This window comes from Diplotaxodon limnothrissa, linkage group LG15, assembly GCF_057381915.1.
Source record: "Diplotaxodon limnothrissa isolate DT_005_m linkage group LG15, D_limnothrissa_male_GT1.1, whole genome shotgun sequence".
In the NCBI taxonomy this organism is placed as follows: domain Eukaryota; kingdom Metazoa; phylum Chordata; class Actinopteri; order Cichliformes; family Cichlidae; genus Diplotaxodon; species Diplotaxodon limnothrissa.
In genome coordinates this window covers 40,752,280-40,778,620 of record NC_140610.1, presented here as the reverse complement: position 1 = coordinate 40,778,620, position 26,341 = coordinate 40,752,280, and the positions used below count along the sequence as shown (strand labels likewise).

Genomic DNA, 26,341 nt, shown 5'->3' with positions numbered 1-26,341 from the left:
CAATAGCCGATAAAACATTTCACATTTCACTAAAACTTAAAAAAAAAAAAAAGAATTCCATATGCATTGCAAGTGAGTGGCTTCTAATTCTGAACTGCAACAATACAATAATGGAAAATATATATATAGAGAGAGAGCAGTATATAAGCAAGGTACATCTAAAGCCTAGATCAGACTGGACAATTCAAGACAGTACAGCAGTAATCTGTTTGTGTTGAATGTACACTGTTTAAGAGGTAACAGTGTTACAGAAAGGGAAATCCAGTCAGTGGTATTTGTACATGAACGAGAGAAAAACTGTGAGTGAGATATCAAAACAATTCTGTCACTCTGCCCTTAAAAGGCAAAAACCTGATTTAAATTTGGCTGATCTGAAATTCAAGGTAAAGAAAATTAGATTTTATTTTAACTGCTTCTTCACATCATGAGCTGTGACCAAGAGACCGAGCAGCTTATAGTGTTCGAGCACACGGTTTCAGTGTCGTTTTGTTTTTTTAAATTGTGTTTTGGACCTTAATTTATCCTCCAAGATCAAACTTCAAATTCAGCGCTCACTATTATGTCCTGATGTGTCAAGTAGTTAGAATGAGACCTCAAAACTTCAGCGAGAACAATGAGAAAACCTTGAAGTGGAAATCAGCAAAAATTTAAATTAGGTGTGTCTTTGGCTTTTTTGGGTGGAGTTAAGGAACCTGGTATTTATCAAATGGTACTCTTATTTAAGTGAGTTTTATTTCTTTTAATTTGAACTTTTATGAAGCGTCAACAACAAAGTAATATCTATGTGCGGAGTGTTTGAAGTGCACTCGTACTTTACTTCACTGATTCAACGATTATTTCTGCACACCTCTGATCTTGTGCCCTTCAGTCTACATTCCTATGTGTTTGTGACTGTCTGTTTTTCACAAAAAGCGTTAACGTGATCATACATTTTTATCCGAGGCCTGCAACACTCCTTTTGTATACATGTTCACATTAAAATTTGAATCCGTCACAAACTGTTGAGTCTGATCTTGGCTTCTGTGGCAAAAAAGAAAAAAAAAATCTATGAAGCTTGCGATTCAAAAGGATCCACAAATGAATGCACTCCATTCTGCAGAAGAAATTCAAGTGTGCTGCACCTAACTAAGAGATCTCACATGGATAGGAATCAAACAAACTAACAACAGTTCTCAGAAGCTGCCTCAGCCACACAAAATAGAAGAGGTGAGAAGCAGACGGAGAGACACGGGTGAAGGAAATCTGGAAAGAAAGGGAGAACACATGACCGAAGACCTGATGATGTAAGTAGAAATGTAAAAATAGAAACAGCAATCAGTGTGATCAGAAATCGGTCAGTGGATGAAGAGAGTGAGTCAGATACCCAGGAGGTTTCCTGCAGATTGCACAGGGGAAGGGAAGAAATTAAGTCAGTTTATATACAGCAACATTACAACAAGCATGAGACACATTCGAATCCACATTTAACCCAGGAAACTACATTCTTTTCTTTTCTAGGGAATTCTTGCTTTTTAAGAAGTACTTGTAATTAAATAACCCCGGTTAATAATCTGGCTTTCTATTATTTTGTGAACACATGTCTGCTGTCAACTCAGTTAGGTATCCTGGTGTTGAATTGAAGCATTAAATTAAATATACTCAAGAAAAAGGAAGGGGTGGGAGGTGTGAGGGGGCTAAACAAAGCCATCAAAGAGGACTCGATGCTCATGCTGTATTTTTTATCCTATTTTTCCTGTTCTGGCCAACACTGTCACTCGGAGCTGAGGGGTTTACCTGTACTAACAGGTGATGAAAATGAAAATATTAGCAATGAGGCCTGCTTATGCCAACTGGCACGACTCTGCAGTTTTACAAGTAAGAATAGAGAAGGAATCATCCTCTTTTTTTCCCACCGATTCGAAATTGCTTGCATAGAACAATCTTAATAAAGAAACATCGAGGCTTTTATGTTGCCTGATTCAAGCAATTACTGGAGCCAATTCAAAGGGTGACTCAGTGCCAGGTGAAGACAAAATTTACATCCTTGGCTGGAATATGAAGCTAATGCTACTAATGAGGGCAGTTCATGACAAGAACCAAATTATAAAGCCAAAGGAGGAAAATGGTTGGAATGTAGGTAAGTCATTGCACACGCTGCTTGCACAGAAGTGTAATTATGCAAAGACTTGGAAAATAGACCGAATGGATTAAATACATTCAGCTGGTGAGAAAAAAACAACATTTTAAGTCTTCTGTTGTGTAACTGCTACTTGTGTTTCTTGGGGACAGTGAGATTTTGAGGGGTGGTAGTTACCGGGCTAAACGAGGACACTGTCTTTGGTCCCCTTGCTGATCAGCTTAATGGGGATTTCAAGTGTTCTTTTGAAAAACATCTACTCAAGTCTGCAAATCCGGGGGTTCCTAAGCTTCTGGACTGCTGAAATGTTGTAAATCATGAACCTTTCTATTTGGCATTTGATCTATTCAATCTGCATTAGTCTGACTCTACAAAATGAGATGCATGGATTAATATTATTTTTTTGCTGACGGCTGAGGAGACAGAGGATTGGTTACAGGAGAACAACAAAACAGGCAACTTTCCTATAAATCAAAGTCTATCACTGTTTACAGTAGGGGTTGAATAGGAAAGGCTGGACTGGGCTTGTGTGGACTGAATCAGACTGGGAGAACACTATACACTTACCAGGGCAGTTGCGATAGGATACATTCTGTGTTCTTGGTCCTATTCTGGTTGGGCATGGACCTTGAGAAGCAAAAAGATGGGGCTACAGACATGCATGTTTGAAACTGTTTAGAGTGAGGACTTGTTTTTATTTTCATTGGTTAGACAGACTTTTCTAGGGCTGAGAGTCCTTGGTCAGAAGTTTATTTTTCACCACCACACTAGCAGCCTAGACTGTTTCCTCTGCGAGATGTGAAGGCAAAAGACAATCATAACAGCGGGTGGACACGAGTGCACCTTGAGGTTAATCCTACTATTAAAGTTTGCGGCATCACAGCAAGACGTAGAATCAATACGTTGCTTGACTATAAGGTGAGCTCCCCCTAGCCTCTCTAACCCCCCCAAAAAAGAAAGAAGGTAGCAGTTGAGTGCAGTCTGAGGTAGGACCTCCAGGATTCGTCTTTCCTCAGTAAGTTGGACTCGAATGCCCATTACTGCTTATTCCATGTTTAATTACAGGTCCTCAAAGCCTCAGAGAGGTTAACCTTTAAGTTGTAATGAGTTTCACCATCTAATGATGTTCACTTATGCATTCCAATTCAACACTAAGGGGAACAGCTTAAGCAGGTTTACTGGTAATGAGCAGCGTTGAACAGATGTGTTAAGGAGAAACAGAATACAGGTGTTTTATTTCGATTTCTATTTCATTTCTGTTTTGAGCTGAATCAAGACTGCAACACATCCAAAGACATCAGAGTGCAAAATACTCATTTGGATCTACAAGAGCTGCCAAATACTATTGTCCCATCACCCCGACTCTAATTATTTCAGTTCCACCTGATTAGTGATTCTGGCAATTCATCTAAATCTTTGTCATTAATCAGTTTGTAAAGGTTACACGGGGGAATTTCCTTCACGAATTGCAAATGAACATGGCAGCTTAAAGGACAAAGGAGAATTTTAATACAAAGGGCAATCTAAAGATTGTTTGGAAGCTGAATGGCAATGAATATTTTAACACCAGAGGAACAGACAAAATGTTAACGCTATCTCTTTACATGAAATATTAGCTTGTTGACTTATGAGTGGAGCTATTTTGTTCTGTTACATAATGAAACATCTGCTAACATATTTCAACACCTGTTGTGCGAATGTATATTAAGCCATCAAGGTGAGCTGTGCTTATGCCTGATAGACTTCTCCGTACAAGACTTGAGTAATGAAACACTGTCTTGCTATTAAGGAGAGTCAGCATGACTTCCTCTGCCCTCCCTCTAGTCTGCTACCTCATAACCAGGCTTGTCGATCTGCTGGAAACACAGTGAGCACATCAATAATAAGGGCCGTGTGGAAGAGGACCAAAGGGTTTTACAGGTCATATTTCATGAAAAGTTCACAGTGACACAGATGGAAGAAGAGAAGGAGAAATAGGGTGTTGGAAGGTGTTGCAGACAAAGAAAGGAGACTGTCTGGAAGAAATGGGACAGAATATGGTACAACAGGAGGAGAGACAGAGGGCAAGGAGGAAGGGGGGAAACGATGGGGAAGGGGTGTCGGGAGAGAGAAAACGGAGAGTTTACAATTCATGACAGAAGGGCCATACTTACTGTAGGGAACACACTCATACTGGACCTCCAGGTATTTGTAGGTCCCTGGGCAGGGGTCGGGGAAGACATCTGAACCCGTGATTACAATGCACTGGGTCCGATTGTTGCATCTGACGAGAGAAAACACAGGAAAGAAACATTCACTGCTTTGTTCAAATTCATCCAGTCTCAAGCAAACTCGGCAACTGAAGGAAATCCCAGAAAGTTGACTGTGTTCATCTGGATGTAGTGTTCTCAGTTTGACAGGGACAGAATCAGCTGTCTGGGATTTCCTTCCCTGGGTGATTAAGCGTGTATCGAGACAAACCGAAGGACATAAAAGCATAAATATTAAAGCGCTGTGTGCCGGTTCTTTTCAACGGCTCTTAACTCATGTTCAGGCTGGGAAATATTCAAATTCTATCAACAAAGAAATAAAAAGAGTAACGCTCAGCAAGATGTAGCCATGCTATTGAATCTGCGAGCACTAAAGATATGACCAGTTCCAGTGCTTTTCACTCTGTACATGCCTGTTGGATCTTTGCCATCAGGTTCATATAAAAGAGGTCTTTTGTGTTGTATTTCTTTTAGATAGTGGATAATCTGTCTGAATGTGTATATGTCAAGGAAAAATCCAGAAGCCTCTCTTATATTTTTAGTCCCTTAACATAACACAGCATCACCTGTCTGGTAAAAAGCTGGTCAGCACTGAACTAAATACAGAGTTCCCCTTCGGACTCAGTACAACACATACAGTGTGAGATATCATGCCCCGCATCACATGTCCTGGTTGAAGACATCTCTCTTTGCAGCTTTAAGGCAGATGACCTATGATAACACACGCGAGGCCCCGTCTGCACATGCACACCTTTTTATAAACACCTCTAGCTAGCGACAGCTTGTTAGCCGTGCTGTCTGCCAACTTGAAGTCATCTGAACTCCTCTGTTGTTGTTAATAGAGTGCAGTTTGGAGGGAGTTGTCATCATGCTTAAATTCAAACTAACTTCTGCATGTGTTGTGGTTTGTTAAATGTCAAGCTGCTTGCATGCAGTTGAAACTTTGTGGGAGGAAAAAAAAAAGCAACAAATTATTCTAACACTGTCAGATGCAGCCAAAAAAATGTAAAAACTAAACGGTGGGTAAATAAAATTAACAATACAATGATCAACTTTACAGTCCTTGCATTGCATCGCTGGTATGTGTCAAAGTCAATATCCATGACACACACCAGCAATGCAATGCACGGACTGACTTTGACATGTACCAGACATAAGACGTTGTTAGGATGTCACCATAGCAACAGAACTCCCTTAGAAAAAATGTGCTAAATCACACCGTAAAATTGCTCCGTCGCAGCTCGAGGAACATGACAACGACCCTCGGGGATCATTGGACCACAGAAGTCCCCGGTAACGGGGAACATGCTTACTTAATAACAACTGTTTTTTGATTGGATTCATCTTGTCTAATTACCTAATATGTGTCTGTCAGGTTTAAATAGCTGTGGGTGTTTTGTGAACGGATGCCAAATGCTATCATTTTGCTGTAAAGCATATTTACCTATGGGTATAAATAAAGTCACCTTGAATGCTCAGTAATGGCTCTGGGAACATGACCCATGGGAGCAGCACTGCCTTCATATCCTCCAGACCCCAATCCAGTGCACCACAACAAGCCCAATCCAAGGACGTCCCATTCTAGAACCCCCGGGATCCTAAGACCCGGATCCCGCAGGGTAGCCCTGTGATTCCATTTTGTTTTGTTAGCAGAAGAGGGAACCACACATTATGTGGCACTAGTTTTAATGTTGCAGCTGACTGTGGCTCACTGTAAATACAGTACTGGACTACTGCACAGGAACCTCATGTGATCTTTACCCCCCACACTGGTCTTTGGTGGGGTGAGTTTTGCACAGGATAAACAGTCTCTGTGTGTTTCACTCAAATGTCCTGACTTATTGATTGAGCTTCCTCTGAATGGGCCTACATGCTGAGTAGCTTTATGAGGCACCCAAAATGCCATCAAAGGTCTCATTAATAATAACTGCAGCATCTGAAATTGCAGATCCCACAAGACCAGACAATATGAAATGTGTCATTTCTTAAAAATAAGAATAATAATATTAGATATCTTGTTTATAATTTCAACAGCCCTTACAGTAGTGTCAGAAGTACATTTCAGTCACTGCCTTTAACATCTGGAGAGGATCTTCTGAGGTTCAGGGAGTTGTAGGAGACCACCATCTCGCTACACTGAAATCATGATAATGACATCAATACCCTGAGCTAGCCGTCTTTGCTTCCAAGGGGACTTGAAATTCTATTGGCAATGTGAGGAGCCGGATCGATAACCCTGTTCTGCTGATTTAGCAGAGACCAGAGATAATATTTGTTTCTTCTTATCACAGACCAGTGCGCCCATTTACAGCAGATCATTGGAAAATGTATTACTGGTTGCACTGTATTGTGCTTTGGGTTTTGCTTTTGTTTTGGGCTGGAGACGTAATCGCTGCTCTGTGTCCAAATGTTATTAATATATTATTAGGTATCTCAGTGGAACAGAGTTGGTTACTGTTGAGGGGCACAGTGATGAATTGACGTAGGGGCTGGACACTGGTGCCGCTTTAGTTTTTGCTTAAAAACAAACCTACAGAGTTTTAGCTGAGTATCAGGAATGCATGCAGGGCGCTGGGACTGAGATTTACAACACACAACTGTGTCCAGAACAAAGTCGGAACAACAGAAGGGAACATAATTAGACATCGCTCATTCATGTTCCTCTGCATTTCTACAAATCATGCTGACTGAAAGAGTTCATAAATGTTCATAAATGTTTTTGATAGAGAACACCTTCTTATTTTGACTGAGAAGCACAAATGGGGTTTTTTTTCCTTCTTTTTCCTTTTGGCAATTTTAATACAGCACATTTTATTACAGAGCAAATCAGCATAAACACACATTTGTTTCCACATCTGTGTGCATCTGTGTTTAGTGCAGATTTCAAGGGGCATTTCACTTTATTAATGACCTCCGTGAGTGATAACAGATGAAAATATCAGCATATTATAGTTGTATTTATGGAAATGAATGACTGTTTTGAAATTAAAACATGCACCTCATGCTGGGACCATAATACACTGCTTGTTTTTGTGGCTAATATTTCTCGAGTCTGTAGCAGTTTCCATATATTATATGGTCACTTTGATGATTGTTTTTCCTTTGCTCATGCATAAGCATCTCATGCAGGAGCAATATAAATCACCGTGCTTTATCTATCAGATACCAACGAGACTGGGAAATGAATGCATACTTTATGTTACGGGTATGAAAAAGAATTAATTCAAAAATAAAATTTGTGACACTAATGAGACACCGGCCTGCCATCATCACTCAGGCAAATGCGTGAAACGACAGGACATAAACACAAAAAATTCTCATATTTCTCATGAAACAATGTTGACATAAGTGTTGATGGCTCTTTCTGATATATTGCCCTAATTTTAGAGCAGCGGAGCAGGGGGCTCCCTCGTCTGTGGGATTGTGTGACTGTGATGCCTGTCTCCTCAGTGAAACCTCAGGCATCCCCTGAGACCAACTGAGAAAAAAAAACCCCTAATGACTTGTGCTGTGCGTAGTTCTAACCCTCATTTTGAGAGAGAGCACGTAATAGAAATTCCTCCCATAAAAAAGTTCAGCATTTTGGATTTGGTAGGGCGCAGGTCTCAAAGTGCACACTAATTAAATGCATGTACAGTATGATCTTTTACTACTCTTAGGCTATATAGTAATTAATCATGTACATAATGATTATTAAGTCAAAGGAAGCATTCCTCCGCTTTCTTTGAGATTTTGAAACTTTCTATGACTATCTTGATTGCTCAGCAGGATTTCACTGAAGCAAAAGTGAAGAGACTACCAATTTATGTTTTAGCTTTTAAAAAGACTTAAAGAAGTTAATAGTAAATATACTATTTCGGAGGCAAAATTATAATTATTATTATTACTCATTTTTGGGGGTTGTTTGTTCCTGCTGTGCCTATACAGACGAGTGTATGTGATGCAGTCATATTTTAGGAAACTTTTACATCAAACATAGGTTGGCTGAGAATAAGTAAGTACATAATTAAATTAGTAAGTAAGTAATGACTTCTTCCTCTTCAGGGTGTTGCTCACAGATACTTTGAATGGGAAAATATCTAGAATATATACACATATATCTAAATTTGTTCCAGAATGAATGAATGAATACATTTCAAAGCAAAGCCAAGTCTGAAGAGATAAAAGAAGTAGAGGTCAGAAGCTCAAATCAAAAGGTTATATCTTTCTCTACTTATTTGTGCTATTTTCTTACAAATAATTTGAATTTGAAAATGTCTCGAAAATATGTATTTAAATTAGTCTCAGAATGTAAAATCAGATCACCAATTTTCTTGACGTAAAACTAAAGCGACTGCAGGAGAGAGCATGATTCTGCTTTGATTGCCTCCATTTCTCCCACCGGCCTTTTAATCACACTGAAGTGTTCCAAATGTAATCCCATCACATCTCTGACCTTTTGGGAGAGGCAGACATCAGTACAATTAGAGTGTGCTGCTTGGATTTCATGTAAATCTCTTTTAAATATGAGCTCCGTCTCAGGGCAGTGGGAAAGAACGCAATAAGATACCAACAAGGTGAACTGCTAGTACTCGCTGATACCATGTATCCACCATATTTAACCTTTTGCTATGACATCATAAAGCATGTCAGAGGAATGATGGGCCTTGAGGATAATATGTTCATTTAATAATAAATCATGATAACATACAAAAACAAACATAGTGGGAGGTCTACAGCCTTCTGAAATCCTAACATGCCTGTTTTTTATAACTGTGTTATTTTAATAAACTATGCTTTGTATCATGTCAAGCTTTCAGTTTATACGTTTATATTCCAGTTTTACTTTTATGACAAATATGTGGAAATATACTGCATAATTAGAAATTTGGGGATTTGGTCGTCACACATTTCATCATCAGATTAATCACAACCACAAAATTCAAATTCAAATTCAAATTTTATTTGTCACACACACACACAACCATACACAGTATGACATGGGGGTGAAACCACGAGGTAATACCGAAGATAAACCTTTAAATATTTAATAATAATAAAAGAAACTACAAAAAATGTGTATTTAGACTGTGTGTGAGTGAAGAAATTTGCTTTAAAAGAGAGAAAAATAGATGACCGGAGAAAAAGCCCTGAAATGTTGAAATATTTTAATTATATTCAATTTTGAATCAGAACAATTGCAAACTGATTTAAAGGAAAACGAAACTAAATTAAAAACTTTTAAAGCAGTGTAGAAAGTAAATCTTTTATTACCATTTTTGCATGTGTCACATCAAGTGCCGGTCACGTGACTGGTTTATTTTAGACTACCGGTAAGATGTCCCTTAATTGCTTAATCTCAGATCATTTTGCACCCACTTCTCGATTTTCTATCCTTCAACTCACTGAAAGCCAAAGCAGCTATTTGTAATTCATAATAAAAAAAAATAAAAAAAATACAGTAGCACCAGCAGCAGTAGCAAAACAATCGCTGTGTAACTGGAGGAGAAAAGCGACATGAGTGAGGGGAGCACATTACAGAAAAAGGCACAATCTACTTCCTGGTGCTCCCAGTTTGAATTTCAATCAAATTAGCATCTCTTAAACTCAAAGTGACCCGTCTAGCTCCATTTCATCTGAAATGCTGATGAGGTTCATGGCACAATTATCAAGGCAGACATCTCTCTCAAGAGGCAAGCCTGTTGATAGCAGACAGGCCATTGAAAAATTAAATCATTTCCAAGGCCAGAGAATAGCAGCAAAGGGAAAAAAATCTGGTGCGAACACACACACACACACACACACACACACACACACACACACACACGTGTACAGTATAGTCTTTATAAGTATAACCAGCTCCAGTATCAGTATATATAGACCAGTTTATAAGGGGGTGGCCCAATAATGCTGCAGGAAATAGGTTGTTAGAAATTAACCATTAGCATCGCTTTCAACTCACAATCCAGCCCAATATCCAGGTGAGACATCCCAGAAACTTATAATTACTGTCATATGCTTGTGCCATATTTATGGAGCTCACCCGGGAGATTCCAGGCTCTTAAAGAGTCAGGGGGAAGGCTGTCTGACTCACATCCATCCATCTATTGATTTTTAAACCAGAAAAGGTATATCGCCATGCCACTCAAGTCAATAGAAATACTACGGTGACATTCTGCTGGTCAAAATGTGACCTTTACAAGATGACACGACGCGAAGCTAGAACACCCAAGTACAAAGACAACAATTCAGGAAAGCTTCAGAAACAACAATATGAATGTTCTCCTTTGGCCAAATATGAGATCTCAGTGCAGCTCTGACTTCTAGTAAATGAAAGGAATTTAACTGTGTTCATTCTCAAGCTTGATCAGTTTTGTAAAGAAGAGATGGGAACTCAAAGCTTTACTAAAAAGGAAAAGCTGCTGCTTCTTTTGTCGTTGAATTTCAAACTGATACCCAGGAAAATAATATATTTTTAATATAACAGGGGATTATATTTTATATATATAAAAATTACAAACAATATAAAAGAATATTTCTGTGACAAAACTGTTTTTAAGTTCTCTGACATCGTGCAAAAAAAAAAAAAATCCAGTTAATATAACTGGAAGTATGACTGTGTGACCAATACTTTAAGATTTTGTTTGCAGAGCAAAATCACAAAAAAACTTCAACATTTTTAGATTTTCTGAGGTAGCGTTGGGCTTCTGGTGACTTCTGTTATTGATCGAATGCAGTCGGTAAGGTAGGCTGCTTCTGTTTCTGTCTAGTTTTAATAGACTTTTTTCAGCTCCAACCTTCAGAAGGATGATTGTACTTTTTACACACAAATAATTGTGTCATCCCGTCATACTGATATAATTTGCTACCCACTCCCAACACTAATGTTATCATTTTAATATTAGCCATAGTTACGATCCACCACCTTGATGATAACTTCGCAGACCGCTAGTGTGGCTGTTTTTAATGTGTGTGCAGGTCATAACTGTTTAATACTTCGGAGCTTTCCTGACTGCTTAAAATTCCTCCTAGAGAGTAGTTCAGTGTTTCTGTGTTAATTGTTTTTTTGTTTTTTTACAGAAGTGTTATTGTGTTAATGATCAAATTTATCTGAAAAACTGGAAACATTTCCAAACTGTAAGAAAATATATCAATTTAAAAACTCTGGTGAATCTAAGTGCATATCATATGTACTTTAGTACTATTAATATCAACAGTAGTAGGCCTCACTTGCTGCATTGCCCAGATTCTCCAATACATACTCCAGACTTCATACGTGGGAAACCAGCGTGCTGCCCCACCTGTCTAACATGATGTGACACGTGTGTTGGTGAATCTATTTCTCTACTTACATTTCATGTAATTCAACACTGGTATTAGCAGTTGTTAGCCTAATGAGGTGACTGTTCCTACCCTTAATTTTTCGAGTGGAGAGCAGTTTCATGCCTCATGAACTTTTGAACATCCCTGTGAAACGTCCAAGCGGAATCTGGATCTTTATGAAATCTTAATCGGCTGCGCTGTGCTGTCAGGCGGCAACAATGGAGCTCCTCGGAGAGCCTCGCGAGCCGCCCCTGACATTGATATAAATAGTGTAAGCGGCATCATTTATTCTCCAGAACTGCTTCACATTCATTGACAACAACTTCAAAGATGCAGCTAATTGCATGTTAATGTTTTTACAACATGTTATATTTGTAAAAACCTGCTGCATTTAATATGTCATTATGAAATATAACATTTCAAATACACGGTTGTTGACTGGTAATAATAATAATTGTCACGATAATTATTAATTAATAATCAACTCATGCTGTCCCCTAATCCTGCTGATGAATTTAATCTTCTCTGTTAGAGACGTATCTGCACTGATCATTTTCATCAATGATACGCTCTTTAAAAAAAAACCATGATGCACAGACACCAATCATGTTATGTTACAGCAATCAATGACCTTGTTATCTAATACTTACAGTGAACCTCATTAGTCAAAGAGAAATCAATAGATGTAAGCTGCTCATATTGTATATCCTTTTTTTTTTGAGATGATCAGTCGAGGTGCTTCACTGTCATGTTTTCTTATTCCTTGAACTGTGATGGAGACTGATGGACAGATTTAGATCAGTAACATCTAAGCACCAGATGGTTGTTGCATGCACAAGTAAACGCACTACAAAATAATATTCAAATGCACCTAAATTACAGTTTTAATTTAGTAGATGTTATCTGTGTGGCGAGAATGTGTTTGTAGTCATTATCATTATCATCAGCGTAGATGAGGAAATGTAATCATTAACAACTAAAATCCTGAAAAGAAAGAAAAAAACACACATCACTGAATATTATTACCAATGAATTAATTATTTCAAACTGTACTGCCATGCAGTTTCACATCTGCTGGGGAGGTGTCCACATGAAAAATTCCTGTACAGATTATCACCCACTTGAGTCGACTAATTGCTTGCAGCTGAATGTTCTAATTGAGCCACAACAGTCCTAAGGCTATTTTCATAAAATCATTGTGCTCATGAATATAATATGCCAGCTAGATATAAAAACAACTTGGAGTGCCAACAGGATCTATCAAACTCAGTGAAGCCTCAATCCAATTCTCCACACTTCGGGGCCACATCAATTTCGGATGTTTAAAAGTGAACACAGTTTTCCACACACGAGTACTAATGTGATTTCCCCCCACACACTTAAATTAGTAGACCAGAGTAATTATGGCAACAAATATTTTTGATTCTCGAATCCCTTTATTGATGTAGGCTGTACAGTAGGAAATACTATTTTCCTGTTTTTTTTCCACATACAGTGTGTGTGCAGGGGAGTGTTCAACAAAGGGACCGTTTTCAGCTGAGCTAGCCTCGGAGTTTAGACTCGGGGAGGAACCGAGGGCTCAGACTAGGGGTGGGTTTTTATAATCGATTTATTGATTAAAATCGATTCTGGCTTGGATAATGTAAAATCGATTCATTAAAATCCTGAATCGATTTTTTAATATAAATTTATTTTGCCCGAAATGCCAGAATCTCAGGTGAAATCTCACAAAATTTCAACAGCCACCAAACGGCTAAGACAGTAAATGAGAGCAGGAACACGGATTCTGCACAAAGACTTAAACACACAGCGCGACCCGCGGATCAGAATCAGTTAGATGTTGCCTTTCTCACAGTCGGGGCTGAAAGCCGACAGCTCGCTGATTCTGATCTGTCGGCGGGTCTGCGCTTTGTGTTTTTCCGGCCTTTTATGTGCTGATTCTAAAGCTGTTAGTTTGATGTCTCTCTAAACAATATTGACCGAACCAGCAGCAAAAGAAGATCCAAACTATGCTTCACATAAACATCGTCATGAATTCAGTGTACTTTTACTGCTATGCTTCGACCACGATGCACAGCTGCCCCCCCCCTCTCTGTACTTCAAGAACAGTTTCCCGTCTAAAAATCTGTTTTCTTCATTATTCGATACTTCCGACGCTTTTTTTTTTTCGTTTTATATACTTCCAAAAAGAAAACCTAATTTCTGCCGTTCAATACTGAACAAACATAAACTAAAATTATGCAAAATGCAAAACGTTTAGTCGTGTCTCTAATAAAACCGCTGTAACTTCAGAGGTAATGTTCATGTGTTGATTAATGGTTTTCTTTCATTTTTGATGTACTGCAGAATATTTTTATAAAATCCCAGGCCAGGAAAATCACCTTCATGTTTTTCTGTGTTTTATCCTCAGCTACTTTGACACAAAGGCATCTACTGTGATGCTCACACCTTTGATAAAGTCTTGCGTGTGTCAGCTTCCTTTTTATAGATACAAAAATATGTAAATGTACTGATCTGAATTATAATATTTCTGACTGTCAAAATTTCCCAGATTCAAATCGAATTGAATCGAATCGAATTAAATCGAATCGTGGATCGAATCGATTCGGGACCTTGTGAATCGGAATTGAATCGATTCTAGAAATCAGTGACGATACCCAGCCCTAGCTCAGACCTCATGCCAATGAAACAAACACTGCATTCCAAACAGGCAAAACAATCACCACGTTCCTTTTTCCCCATTTGAAGATAATTATTTTTGGCAGCAGGGGCAATCTTTCATTACATTTGCTTCCTATTTCAGTCTATTGCTGTAAATAAACGGGCAGGAGAAAAAGAATGTGTAATTAGTCCCATATGCAGTCTTGGACATTTGTCAAGCTGTCCTTGAATCTATTTTCATGTCGGTGAACTCCTTTTGCTTTTTATGATACTGACTACATAAAAACTCCAATCCACGCTTTCCACTCGTATAAATAATGACTCACTCATCTGTTCTCACATTTCCATGGTGATCTCAAAAGAACTTTACAAGAACAACGTCTGACAAAACACATAAAGTACCTGTTTTGTGGATTTTGAACTTGTGTCCCTCGCAGAGACCTCTTTTATGACAGTTCTCTCTCGCTCTCTTTGAACACTACAGCATCGACATCACGGTGCTAAAAACACATTTAAAACAACATCTGAAGTTCAGCCTCTGGCACTCTCAGGATGTGAGGAATGAACCCCAGTCCTACAGACATCAGTGTCTGAACTGGAGACACTGGTAGAGAGCGTTTTTGGGATTTGTTGTCAGCCTCCTGCTGGGTCGGTATTTGTGCTTCAGTTTACTGTTTACTGTTGTGTACGAGCGAGGCTGAGGCCAGCGTAATACATATGGCCACAAGCGGAGAGAAGGCAGCCTGCAGCCTTTCAGGACAGACAATGTGAGTCAGCTATCTGACTTCATCAAATAGGACTTGACAATAACCCCCCTGAATACAAGGGCTCTACTTTTTTATTTCATTATTTTTTTTATTTCCCAAGGCGGCGTGCCAGAGTTGCTGACGCTCTCATACCGTCCAATATCTCTCTCTGTGGCAGTCATATGTCATTCCATCCTGTGCACTTTGGCTCCGATGGCATCCCTGTGTGACAACTGGTCTCGTGTATTAGGTCTCATGTATGCAGCGTTCCTGCTTGAGCCAAGTTTGCAAGTGTGTGTGCGCGTCAGCGAACGTGTTGATAGCTTTGCATCTAATGACAGCTACAGAGATGGTTTCAAGCTTGCATTGTGGTGTTCATTTATTCAACTGTCCATTAGCAACCTTTGTTTCCATGAGAGCGTTGTGAAGGAAACTGAACATTTTTCTATAAATGCAAATAATAACTAAATGAAAATGTGCAAGGCTCACAAAAACATGCTTATTTTTTCAATGTAAAGTTGTATTCATTTGCTTACAGTCTGTGATGAGTAGTATCATCTCATTTTATCTGACTTCTTGGACAGAAATACATTTATGAGCTAAATTCCTTGAGAAATGTCCTTTTATCCCTGGTGACATAACGCGGTCAGAGTTACGTAATAATAAGATGAACTGGAATTACTGACTTGGTCTGCAGTGTTAGCATTGTGACACTGCAAATAATGAATAATCTGCAAAATTGGAATTAAATCTTTTTAGTGTTTGTTGTCTCATAAAAGCCTAAAATTCAGATTGGACTAAAGGCTGAAGTCAGACTGGTAATGAACTCGTCTCACTGTATTGTTGGTGTGTTAGTGTTTGTTATAGCACCTCAGCAAACCTGCAATATGAAAAAAGTGCATATCATTAAAATGCATATGTTATGTGTTTCACGTTGACTTTTTAAAGCCCCGGCTCAAAACAGCTTTGGTGCGTGTTGCCTTTCGTTTCCTTAGAAACATTAACGACTGCCCTCAGATGTTCTCGTGTTCTTCTAGTATTGCAGATAAATGAACAGGAGTGGAGAAACTTCTCTCCCTCATACCACAGCGCTGTTGTTCTTGGAACTGCAAAATAGTTAACACATGACTTTATGCCATTAGACTTTGGCAGTTGGTGGTGAATTGACAAATGCAAAACTTAGTGAGTTGAGTTGTATATTTCATCTTAAAAGTGTCAACCCCAAATTTTGTGGTCTGAATGGAAAACTCAATTCAGATACATGTGCAATAGGGTCAGCTGCAGAAAAATAACTGTATCCATGCACTTTTCATTGAGTGCATTTATTCAATTCTGACACAATTTTTTGGTGCCAATCTAAAGCAATACTGGGTGCCAAAGTTAACACTATCAACCAGAGTGCGAATATCAGCTATGGAGCATCTTTGAATCGTGCTAACAGCCTGCTCTTAAACTTACCAGAAGGAATTTACACATGAGATCAGTATGATTTAGGAAGTTTAGGAAATTCAGACAGTAGAAGTAGAACATTTAGAAAAGTAATACACATTATACTGTAGAAATACTCTTCATCATAATCAATATTTATCATGTACATTTTTTTCATTTTTATTTATTTTTAAATATTTATTTATTTTATCACATAAATGCAGATATTAAATGTATGTATATAAGAGCAGAAATGACAATGGGCAGCAGTTTGGATGGGAAGCTTTGTTACTGCACTCTGTGACTTTGGCTGTGTTTCTGTTTTAATCTGCTCTCTCTGGGCTGTTTGCCCAAATTGATTTAAAATTCCAAGTTCTGATGAAATTTCTAATTCTCTTCTGCTCGGTTTCGGCTGTCTCAGTAGTGCAATCTTATTACACACTCATATTCTGTTTTTCTGTTTTTATGCAACTGACAGCAACACTGTTATTGTTCTGGGTGACTTTTACTCCAAAGCCGAGGGATACGGAGGGTTTTTGTTCTCAACACAGGATGCCAACAGGGGCAACCATGCAAAATGAACAACAGCGGACCACGACAAAGAAAATGTTATCATGCTTATCAATCATTTCACTTCTGTGACAGCGGAAAATACCTTTAGATTTATTAGTTATTATTACTGTTATTATTTGGAGGTGTCTGCAGTGTTACCTTTGTGACATGATCTTGTAGGCGTCTGGAAGATAGCAGTTTATGTTCTCCATCTGGAAAGGGTCGGCATCGCAGATCTTGTCGTCCGTTCGGCCATAGTTGGCACTTTCGATCATAATGACATCACTTCCTGGACACCGCAAATCAATGGGGTAACCCTCACAAGACAGCTCTCTCCGCACTAAACCAAATGGCAGGGCAGCTCGACTAAACCCTGAGGGAGAAGAGAAGGAGAAGGAGCTCTATCAGTGCGGATCGAAGCATGGAACTACAGCGACTTAGAGGAAGAGGGAGGCAGGAGACAAAAGAGATCAGAGGTGGATATACACAAAGGAAGCATCTTCAAATATCGCTTTCTCTTATTTTATTCAGAAGATGTAACTTTTCATCAATATAAATAAGAAATCTAAAGAGTAAAAGCCCAGACTAGACTGCAACTCTGACATACATCTGTATGCCGAGTGAACATTTCAGATCTAAACCGCACCAGGGAGCTAATAGTGTTAGTATGTCATCCACGTGCCTTAACTGCTACTAAAAAAAAGAGAAATCAATATTTGTCATTAAAGTCTAGTTTGTCAGCTTAAATGTCTGGAGCCTTGTTTCCCCCTGTGACCATCTACATAAGCATGCCGACACAAGAACAACCTTTAGAGGCTGATGTCACGTTAACATAAACAATTAAATAAATACATTTTTAACCATCTGTTTTCTTCTCTGCTGTTGTCGCGTGTTTCACTTCAATACGGGGCCTGACTGACACTGCAGAGTCTATCACTGGAGACTTGCGGTTTACTTGCAATGCTCATTTTTCTATCCAAAATGAAAAAGAACAACAAGCATGACAACATGAGTGTAATTTAATCCACTTTCCAGTGCTGACAATCGAAGGCAAGGCTATTGGGAGGTTGAAAAAAAGGTTTATGAATGTGAGTGTGTTCAGTGTGTGTGTGTGTGTGTGTGTGTGTGTGTGTCGGGGAGGGGGAGGGGGGAGGAAAAATAGAAAAGAAATCAATATTGTGGCTCGGCGAATACGAACAATGCCAAAAGCCATATTTAAACTAAAAGTGAACTACCTGCATAAACTATAGCGCTCTACATACTGCGTGTCTTTTTGGCGAGAGCAGCTTCCTGCAGCTATGTCATGTCAGATATCAAAGAAACCTGGCGCGGAGCTAAAAATGATTTTCAGATGCTTCTCTGCAGACTCTGAATCACGGCTGAATAAAAACTACAGTTTCAGTCACCTTTATAGTGCTTTAAACATCGCTGTTAATGCAACTTGGTTGATGGCTTTGTTTCCGAAGAACGCGTTTCCTTAATGAGCTTTATTCACAGTTGCAAAAGAAAATAAAGCACGCCGCCGCCGCCACTTCTAATGCACTAATTCGTTTGGCTCCTGGACAAGTCCGGGCGATCCATATGTGCAGTTGTTTGGAATTATGAAGCACTTTATTACTTCATGAGGCATTGTGTGACATGGCATTGTGGCAGCTGTTTACTTAAAGCCACCGAGTAAATTGGTCAAGAAAGGCTAAGTTCATTGTACCCTGCTGAATGATTCATCAATTAATTACCAAAACAATTATCTTAGTGTGATTTAAAGGCAAAGCTACAGTGGCAGGGGATTAGCATTCTGCTTTTTCTGCTTTGCCTCGTAATGCTCCTGTGGTATTTTACAAAGTAAGATAAATGTCAGCTTGTATTGCCAGATCCACCGTTTGTGAGCCAATCAGGTGAAAGGCCTGTTTCTGAAGGTGCTCGGTGAGGAGCTCGGGGTAAACAAAGGATTTATCTGTATGGATGAGGGCAGCTGCCCTGGCCTATCACTAAAAGACTTTTATTTGTTTGGGAGCATAAAATCATCAGGGAAGGATCTTTTTTCCTCCACTTGCACTTTTTGACAGCAAACTTTCTCATGTGACCAATAGACATGAAAAAGTAAAGGCTTTCAAATATGATAGGTTGCGGCTGTATTTCATTTTTGCAGCCCCTTTCTCTCTCGAGTCAAAAAGAACGCTTAAGGTGATAAACAATATATCAGAGATGTTGGCTTGAGAGAAAACCCCCCTGAAACACAGCATGTTAAGAACAGGACTTGACAGCCAATCTTGAGTTCGTGTCAATGTACTCCAGCTTTGTCAAAAGACTGAAATATGATGTGTAGTAACTACAAGAGCCTATGTAAAACATCACTCAAACCCGTATCGCAATTTTACGCTTAAATCATGTCACAAAAGTGGTGGATGTGTAATGGAAACTCATCTATTGCTTTTCCGTCAGCTGTTGTCACATCAAATGAAGAATTGACAGCTTTCACTTTTTTCTGCATATGAGGAATAAAAATCATTTTAAAACGTGATTTCAATAACTGAAGCTAACACATTTTTGCTACCCTGCCTTAATATAAAGGTGACCGGGCAGCAGATCAGCGTGACTGGGTGGGAGACGGTAAACTTGGCCAAGTGTTCTGCTTTTTTGGCCATGTGCAAGACCTCCGAGTTTGATCTCCAAATCCACAGCCAAACCCACTGATGCTCTGCGTTTCTGGATCACTGTTAAAACACTTAAATCACTCTGCCTTTACAATCTTCTGGTTTTTTATGATTTAGAGCTGATGCAGTCTCTGCGCTTAAGTAGGAAAACAGCGGCCGGAGCAACGAGGAGATAAATGTAGGCTCAAGAGTACCGTACGACTTCTACAAAAACACGCTGTGAAATTATTTTCTTGTTCATATTACTGGTTCTCAGACAAAATTGCTGTCCTCTAAACTCATTTCATTCACCAGCTGGGCTTGTGCATCATGAACCAAAAGCAGCATCGTAAACAACCTCAAAAAGCCTCTCAATTGATTAGGCCTGAGGCTGATTTTTTTCCCTCGCTCTGGTGTCAGATGGTATTTTTAGTTCATGGGGAGATGGGTGACAAAGATAAATCAATATGGGGGGACAAACAATAGTTCTGTAAACAAATGTCAATGGAATAGATGGGTGTCCTTATTTCTCAATTAAGTTAGTAATGTTGTACTGTTTGTACAAGTATTTCATTTCATTTATTCAGTTTTGGATGAGATCCTCAGAAAATCTGTCCTCCTCACATACGCATTTGTCACTGTTTCACTTAAATAAGTATTGACCAAGATCAGCCCCACAAAAAATCATTTCTCTGCTATGCTGGGAGACTAAAATGTGCACTTTAAATAATGTTTTCTTAGGTTCTTTTCTACTGTATAATAGAGGCTTTGTGCCACTCCTGAAAATAAATCCTCTTTGTCTGTTTTCATATAGATAGTATGAAGGAACCAAAACACCATCGATCACACGTCGCAATTACACGAGAATAATATGATCACACTGAATCTAACATAAACAAATCCAATGCTTACTGTCTCACTTAACTAAATGATTTCATTATTCAAATGAGCCAGAAAAGTAATCATTATTTTGCTCATGGGGCCATTAGCATAACTATTCAGCGAATGCATGATATGAAAATTATTTACTTTCCATACGGAGACAGTAAAACATGTCAATATCAATACGCGGCGGATGCTAAAATATTGACGACGTAAACCATCTATTTTGGTTTTCCTGCGCACTCTTGCTGATGTTCTAAAAACCCATCCAAACAGAGCTCAGCAGTTAATTGGGGGAGCTGAGGACACTTGTTGCTATATTATGTTTCAGGAACCTCTTTACCTCGGAGCTTTCTACAAAGAGGCTGCTGAGCAGACAAAATGGCGCCACCCAAGTGTACGCTGATGGTTCACGGACAGAAAAACATAATCACAAGTCTGCGCCTGGAAAGAGTTTTTAGACGTGCTCGTTTTCTCGTGTCTTTTCCGAGCTATGCGGCCACGTGCTCATAAAAGAAGCCCGGCTGCCCCATCGTCACTGATAGCACGCACTTCAGAGATCTTAAAATACGAGATGCTATTTTACTCGCTTTGATGTGCTTTCACTTTAAGATAGTGCACGATGTATACAAGCTCTTAAAATATAGATTTATATCAATCAAACACGAAGAAGGAGAATTTTTGAAGCATTCTCGCCATTAATTAAACAGCAGGGGGTGAAAGTTTAAGACATAGACAAAAAAAAAGATATAATATGGAAAGCTCAGTCCTGTCACCATGGCAACATGATGGGAGCAGAGACATTATTGGCCAGGCCCTTATCGTGGCCCTGTTGACACTTTCGATTCAGAAATTCTGGTCAGCCTTCAGCCCCACCACCACAAGAAGACCAGTCCGGCTCATCGCCATCGGCTGTCACGGAGCAGAGCGAGGATTACTGACATCATCCTCCCGTAAAGCATTCAGTCAGGGCTCTGTCTTTAATGTGATGCAATTCGACAGTAAACCTTAAAAATGTCGTGCATTTCCCAGTCAACAAGTGAACATTATAAAGCATCTGTTTGCTTTAAAAGAAATCTGAGCACTTAACCTTTTGACATGTGCTTGTAAACGCTGTAAATGGTGTTGGAACATGCTAGTAATTGACTCTGATTGGTGCATAGCACCTCTATTTCCATGGGTTATAGCACTTTATTAAGCCAGTGACAAGTCTCTATTTAAGGCTTTCCACTCTGGCTTTTATTACCCAGACTAACCTTTGCGATGACTTTAAGCACGTACAAAAGCTGAGGCTGAAGAACTGTGAGAAACCTCCCATATGTAAGGGCGGCCGATTAAGCGCCGTCTCGTTGCCGTAATGTTTTAATTCATTTTTCTCACAGATGAGCCAAATCAATCGGAAAGTGACCATCTGTTAGGATATGAGTGTCATTGAAGCAGAGGTAATGACGAAAATGTCTTCCTATTTCACAGAAATGAGGAGACATTAGGGTCTTTTTCAGCCATGTAGAGACTGTGTAGTCTCATCAAGCCGGATAACAGACATAAAGAACATGCAGTCAAAACGCCTGCATTTAATCAGAACACCAAACTTACTATCTTTCTATGAAATAGTTTTTTTTCAGTATTTCTTTGCTCCAACCGTAATGCATAATTGAGAGTAGTCTGCTTTTCATCACAGCTATATTGCATCCAGCAAATGGTTTTTAAATCAAAATGACTCTCTGCAACTCCAGTTATACTTTTTCCAGAGTTAGTCCAGGGGCTAGGCAGAGGCTGATCAAAAGGTCTATTCAGTCATCATTGTGCTCCGAGCACAAAAGAGGACTCGAGATTATTTTGATGTCACACCAGATAATTTTTCTGTCGAGAGCCAATGAGAAGTGTGACGGGGACGCTCCCGATGCTTGTCGTCTGCCGTTAACGCAGCCCTTTGATTTTCCTCGCTGCTCTGATGAGAGCTAAACAGCTGCTTGTAAATGAGCTAGCTTCGCTGCTCGGCCAGCCATTATTCTGCACTCCTGAGCCGACAAGGTCGCTTGCTGGGGGGATTTTGGGTGAAAGGAAAGTGTGGCCTATAGCATTAGCTTGGAGCCACAGGAACCACAGCTTGAGTCCCCCAGGTTCCGGCACCCCCGAGCCCCCTCCCTTTTTCCTTCGAGTCTGCGAAGGAAAAGAAACCTTTAAGTCAAAACTCTTCCCACAGTGCTGATTCTATAATCCAGAGATATCCTTTACAACAGCATGTATTCTTAAGAAGTCAGGTCCATGCAGGGGAGGAGAAGAAAGAAAATATTGCATATATCCTGCAAACAGCAGGATATGGTCGACTGCAGACTCTGTGTGGCCATTGTAAAGAAGAATTGCACGGGCTCGACAGATATTAACGTTCTTTGGAATTCCTTCATATTAACTTTAGCTTATTTTGTAGCTAACAGCAAACAGCAGTTACACGTGCAGACGTTTCATCTGTAATTCAGCCCAAAACATCTGTATATAATTAAGGTGTTTGAAATTCTATATATATGCAGAATATAATTTAGTCTTTAAAACCTACTCGCACATAGAGAGGGAGACAGGATCAGAGAAAGATATTGGGAGAAGAACAAGAAGCAAAGAGCAGCAGGAGAATGAGCATTCCAACCTCATTTGTATTCTCCACCATCCAGTTCACTCCAGTTCATTTACATCTCTGCTACTTCCATAGCAACAGCAGGGGGGCTATCAGGAGCATCTTTGATATAGGTACATGACTCTGAAAAAGATCTTGTCATTTTCCTCTGAATAGGTACTGTGAGAAAAAAACTCATTTTCCATCCTTTTGGTTTGGGTGGGCCTCCTTAAACAGGATTTTAACCTGTCACAGACTCCCCCCCACCCCCCGTTTAGTTTTTTCCTCCAACCAGCACCTGTAGACATATGTCTGCACTAGAAATACCATCATTGCATAGGAAGGAAATATAATCCTGTGGAAACCAAGCACCCGAGCAGGGTCCGAGTATTTATTGTATTTTCTTTCTGATCCGTAAGAGTTTGAACAAATGCATCGAGTCTTAATGCCAGACAGAATCAGAATGCACAACAACGGCAGGAAAACACAACCTCATCAAGTTCCATGTGCACTTGTATGTAAATCAACCTTTAGGCCTAATTAAGCTCTATGGGGCTCATCAAGGTCATAAATCCCATTTTTTCATAAAGCATTATTGACTTCACATTATCTGCACATGTCGGCTGACTGCACTCGCACAAGCACACAGTGTCATCTCACTGTCTAATATCGGATAGCCCTGAGGCCAGGCAGTGTGTGTGCGTTGCTGTGTGTGTTTGTATTTGTGGGAGAGAGAAATGGGGAGTGCTTTTTAGGTCACACACAAAAAAGCAAGGACATCTTCCGGTAATGAAATGGCTGCGATGACCATCAAATAGTAAATTTTGTTTCATGGTCCCTAACAAATGGTCACTGCCAGACTTGAATTTTAAATCGCTATACATTTAGAGATTATCAACGAGAGGTCAAGGCTTCTCGCCTCGTGTTATCACGGTGTGATACCCGGCACAGTGTGGAGGCTTTACTGCAAGGATCCAAAAGGTAAAATATTCCAAATCGTGACACAGCTTCAGTTGTTTTAGAAAAGTAAACTGATTATTATTTAACTTTAAAGTGAACATGCTGCATGCTTTGTTTGATTAGCAGTGTCCTGATCCCACGAGTCGTCCTAAAGAGCTTGATGTGGGGCAGTCCCTGTTAGGGCTGCGTGGCACAGTCATAATTCTGTGATCATGAGTATTTAATGTGACGGCTCACTGACTTCTGTGGCATTTGCTCAAACTCTGCTAACTCTCTGAATCCAAACAGCTGAATACACCAGAAATAAACCTCCAGTAGCCACCAAGCACGTTTAAAGGTGGGAGCAAAGAGTATCGGTGTAAAGGAAAAGAGGGAGCTGAATTTTTTAAAAGTGCACAAACCCAGAACGTGAGCGTGAGGCTCACAGCAACACAATATTTGCTTTGTCTAGACTATCTAGTTCCAATAAATGTTAAGTAAAAATCTGATTACCAGCCCCTCCAAACAAGAGGAAAGCATCTTAGTGACAGCAGGTCTGTCAGAACACTGAAAACATTTAGCATGTTTTTAAATGCGATGAGTTTTTTGCAGAACACCAGTCAGACTTGAATTGGTTTGTGTTCGTCACATCGATACCATTTTCACAGTTTCCATTACAAAGAATGTAAAAATTGGACTGAGATGCATTGGGTAGCACAGACTTCCTTCTCTGCTCCAATGAAGCGTTTGATGCTCCTCAATTCAGTAAAGAAGCATTTCCCAATGGGTCACCAGCAGTGGCAGTACACACAAATGAGAAGGATCCATCTGCTGCATGTTTGCCTTCCCAAAGTGCACTTCTTCAAGCAGGCCACAGCAGTGGTTCCTTTCCCCGAGACTCAGCCCTCATGTGTATGCATTTGTGCCACATTATTCAGCTAGTGCTTCAACTGACCCCCACCTGGCATTTAAATTCCCTGACCAACACGCTAGTCATGCCCTGATGACACGACTACTGCTCCAACTGAATTCTTTATGCAGCTCTTACTCAGACTAGACTGCAGACTTGCTGCCTTCTAGGTTCGGCAGATTGTTATGTGACAAAACACCGTTTTACTCTGATACAATGGCCTCACCCAAGGTTATGCACAACTCCAGAGTACTTATCTGACAAAGACAGAGCAACAGTTGTTTGGTTTGATTTGATTTTTTTTACTTTTTTCTTCTTCTTTTTTTAAATCATGGGACACTTATCTTAAGATTCCCTTTGGTTCAAGGATTCCAGCTCATGATTCTTGAATAGAAAGTTGAAATTGAATTTTACTCAGTTTATCAGGGATTTATTTGGCGTTATTCATTATAATCCACAGGCTAAGGCTTACCTTGATGGCCTTCCATGTTACATGTGTTTTCCCCCCCAGTGAATCATCTTACCTTTAAAAAGAAGGTCCGCACCAACATTTGTATGTGTGTGTCTGTTTGAAACTTTGACTTCTGGAATAACCTCGTCTGAATCACGTCTGATGCCCAAAATTCTCACTCCTCCATCTGTCTGCAGCCCTCACACATGTCACAGCAGGAAGTTCTCATTTAAGAGTTTCAGATGTCGCTCATGGTTATCAACCTTATTTACTGCATGCTGGCTATTTTAAATAATGGTGGTGGTACTGGCGTGTTTGGAGGGGGTTGTCTTGAAATTAAGGTACAAACCGAATATAAGGCATGGGTAAGTAATATAAAAATGCACCAAGAAGGGGGTTGGGGTTGAGTTGATATCACTAATTTAATTTGATAGTCCTTTATAAGATGTCTTTTATTACAGTTTTCCTTCCGCCCATCATTTACCCAAGAGTGGGGCTTAAAAGCAGGAACCAAAGCCCCTGACGTGCAATCACACTCAGGGGTCATTCTGGCTCACAAAGTCACACGAGGTCAAGTCATAGCGTTTTTACAAGCGCATAAACGCCCTGAGCTAGCATGTGTGAAGCCTGCCAGCAACTAAACCAGCAGGTCGTGACATCTTCCTTCTAACTAAACAGCTTCTTTATTTACTGCAACCTGCTTTGGCACCATTTGGTCACGTAGCCAAGAAGCACAAAAACACAGAAGAAAGTACAAATACTAACTAGAGAGGAAAGCTGTAAGTTAACAAAGCTTCATGAAAGGGCATTCAGACTGACTTCAAAAGGTCGTGGCTCTAAATTCAGTATATTTATGGGTGT

General features: G+C 39.7%; 1 protein-coding gene across 1 annotated transcript in view; it reads right to left on the bottom strand.

Annotated features, from left to right (window-relative positions):
- Positions 1 to 26,341, bottom strand: part of adgrl2a (adhesion G protein-coupled receptor L2a) — a 90,328-nt gene that overhangs the window by 38,011 nt on the left and 25,976 nt on the right. Inside the window, exons 3-4 of the mRNA XM_085373581.1 lie at positions 17,214 to 17,427; positions 4,270 to 4,379 (exon numbers count right to left, since the gene is read on the bottom strand). Of these exons, the coding sequence (XP_085229707.1) occupies positions 4,270 to 4,379; positions 17,214 to 17,427 (324 nt within the window). The remainder of the gene's footprint in view (positions 1 to 4,269; positions 4,380 to 17,213; positions 17,428 to 26,341) is intronic.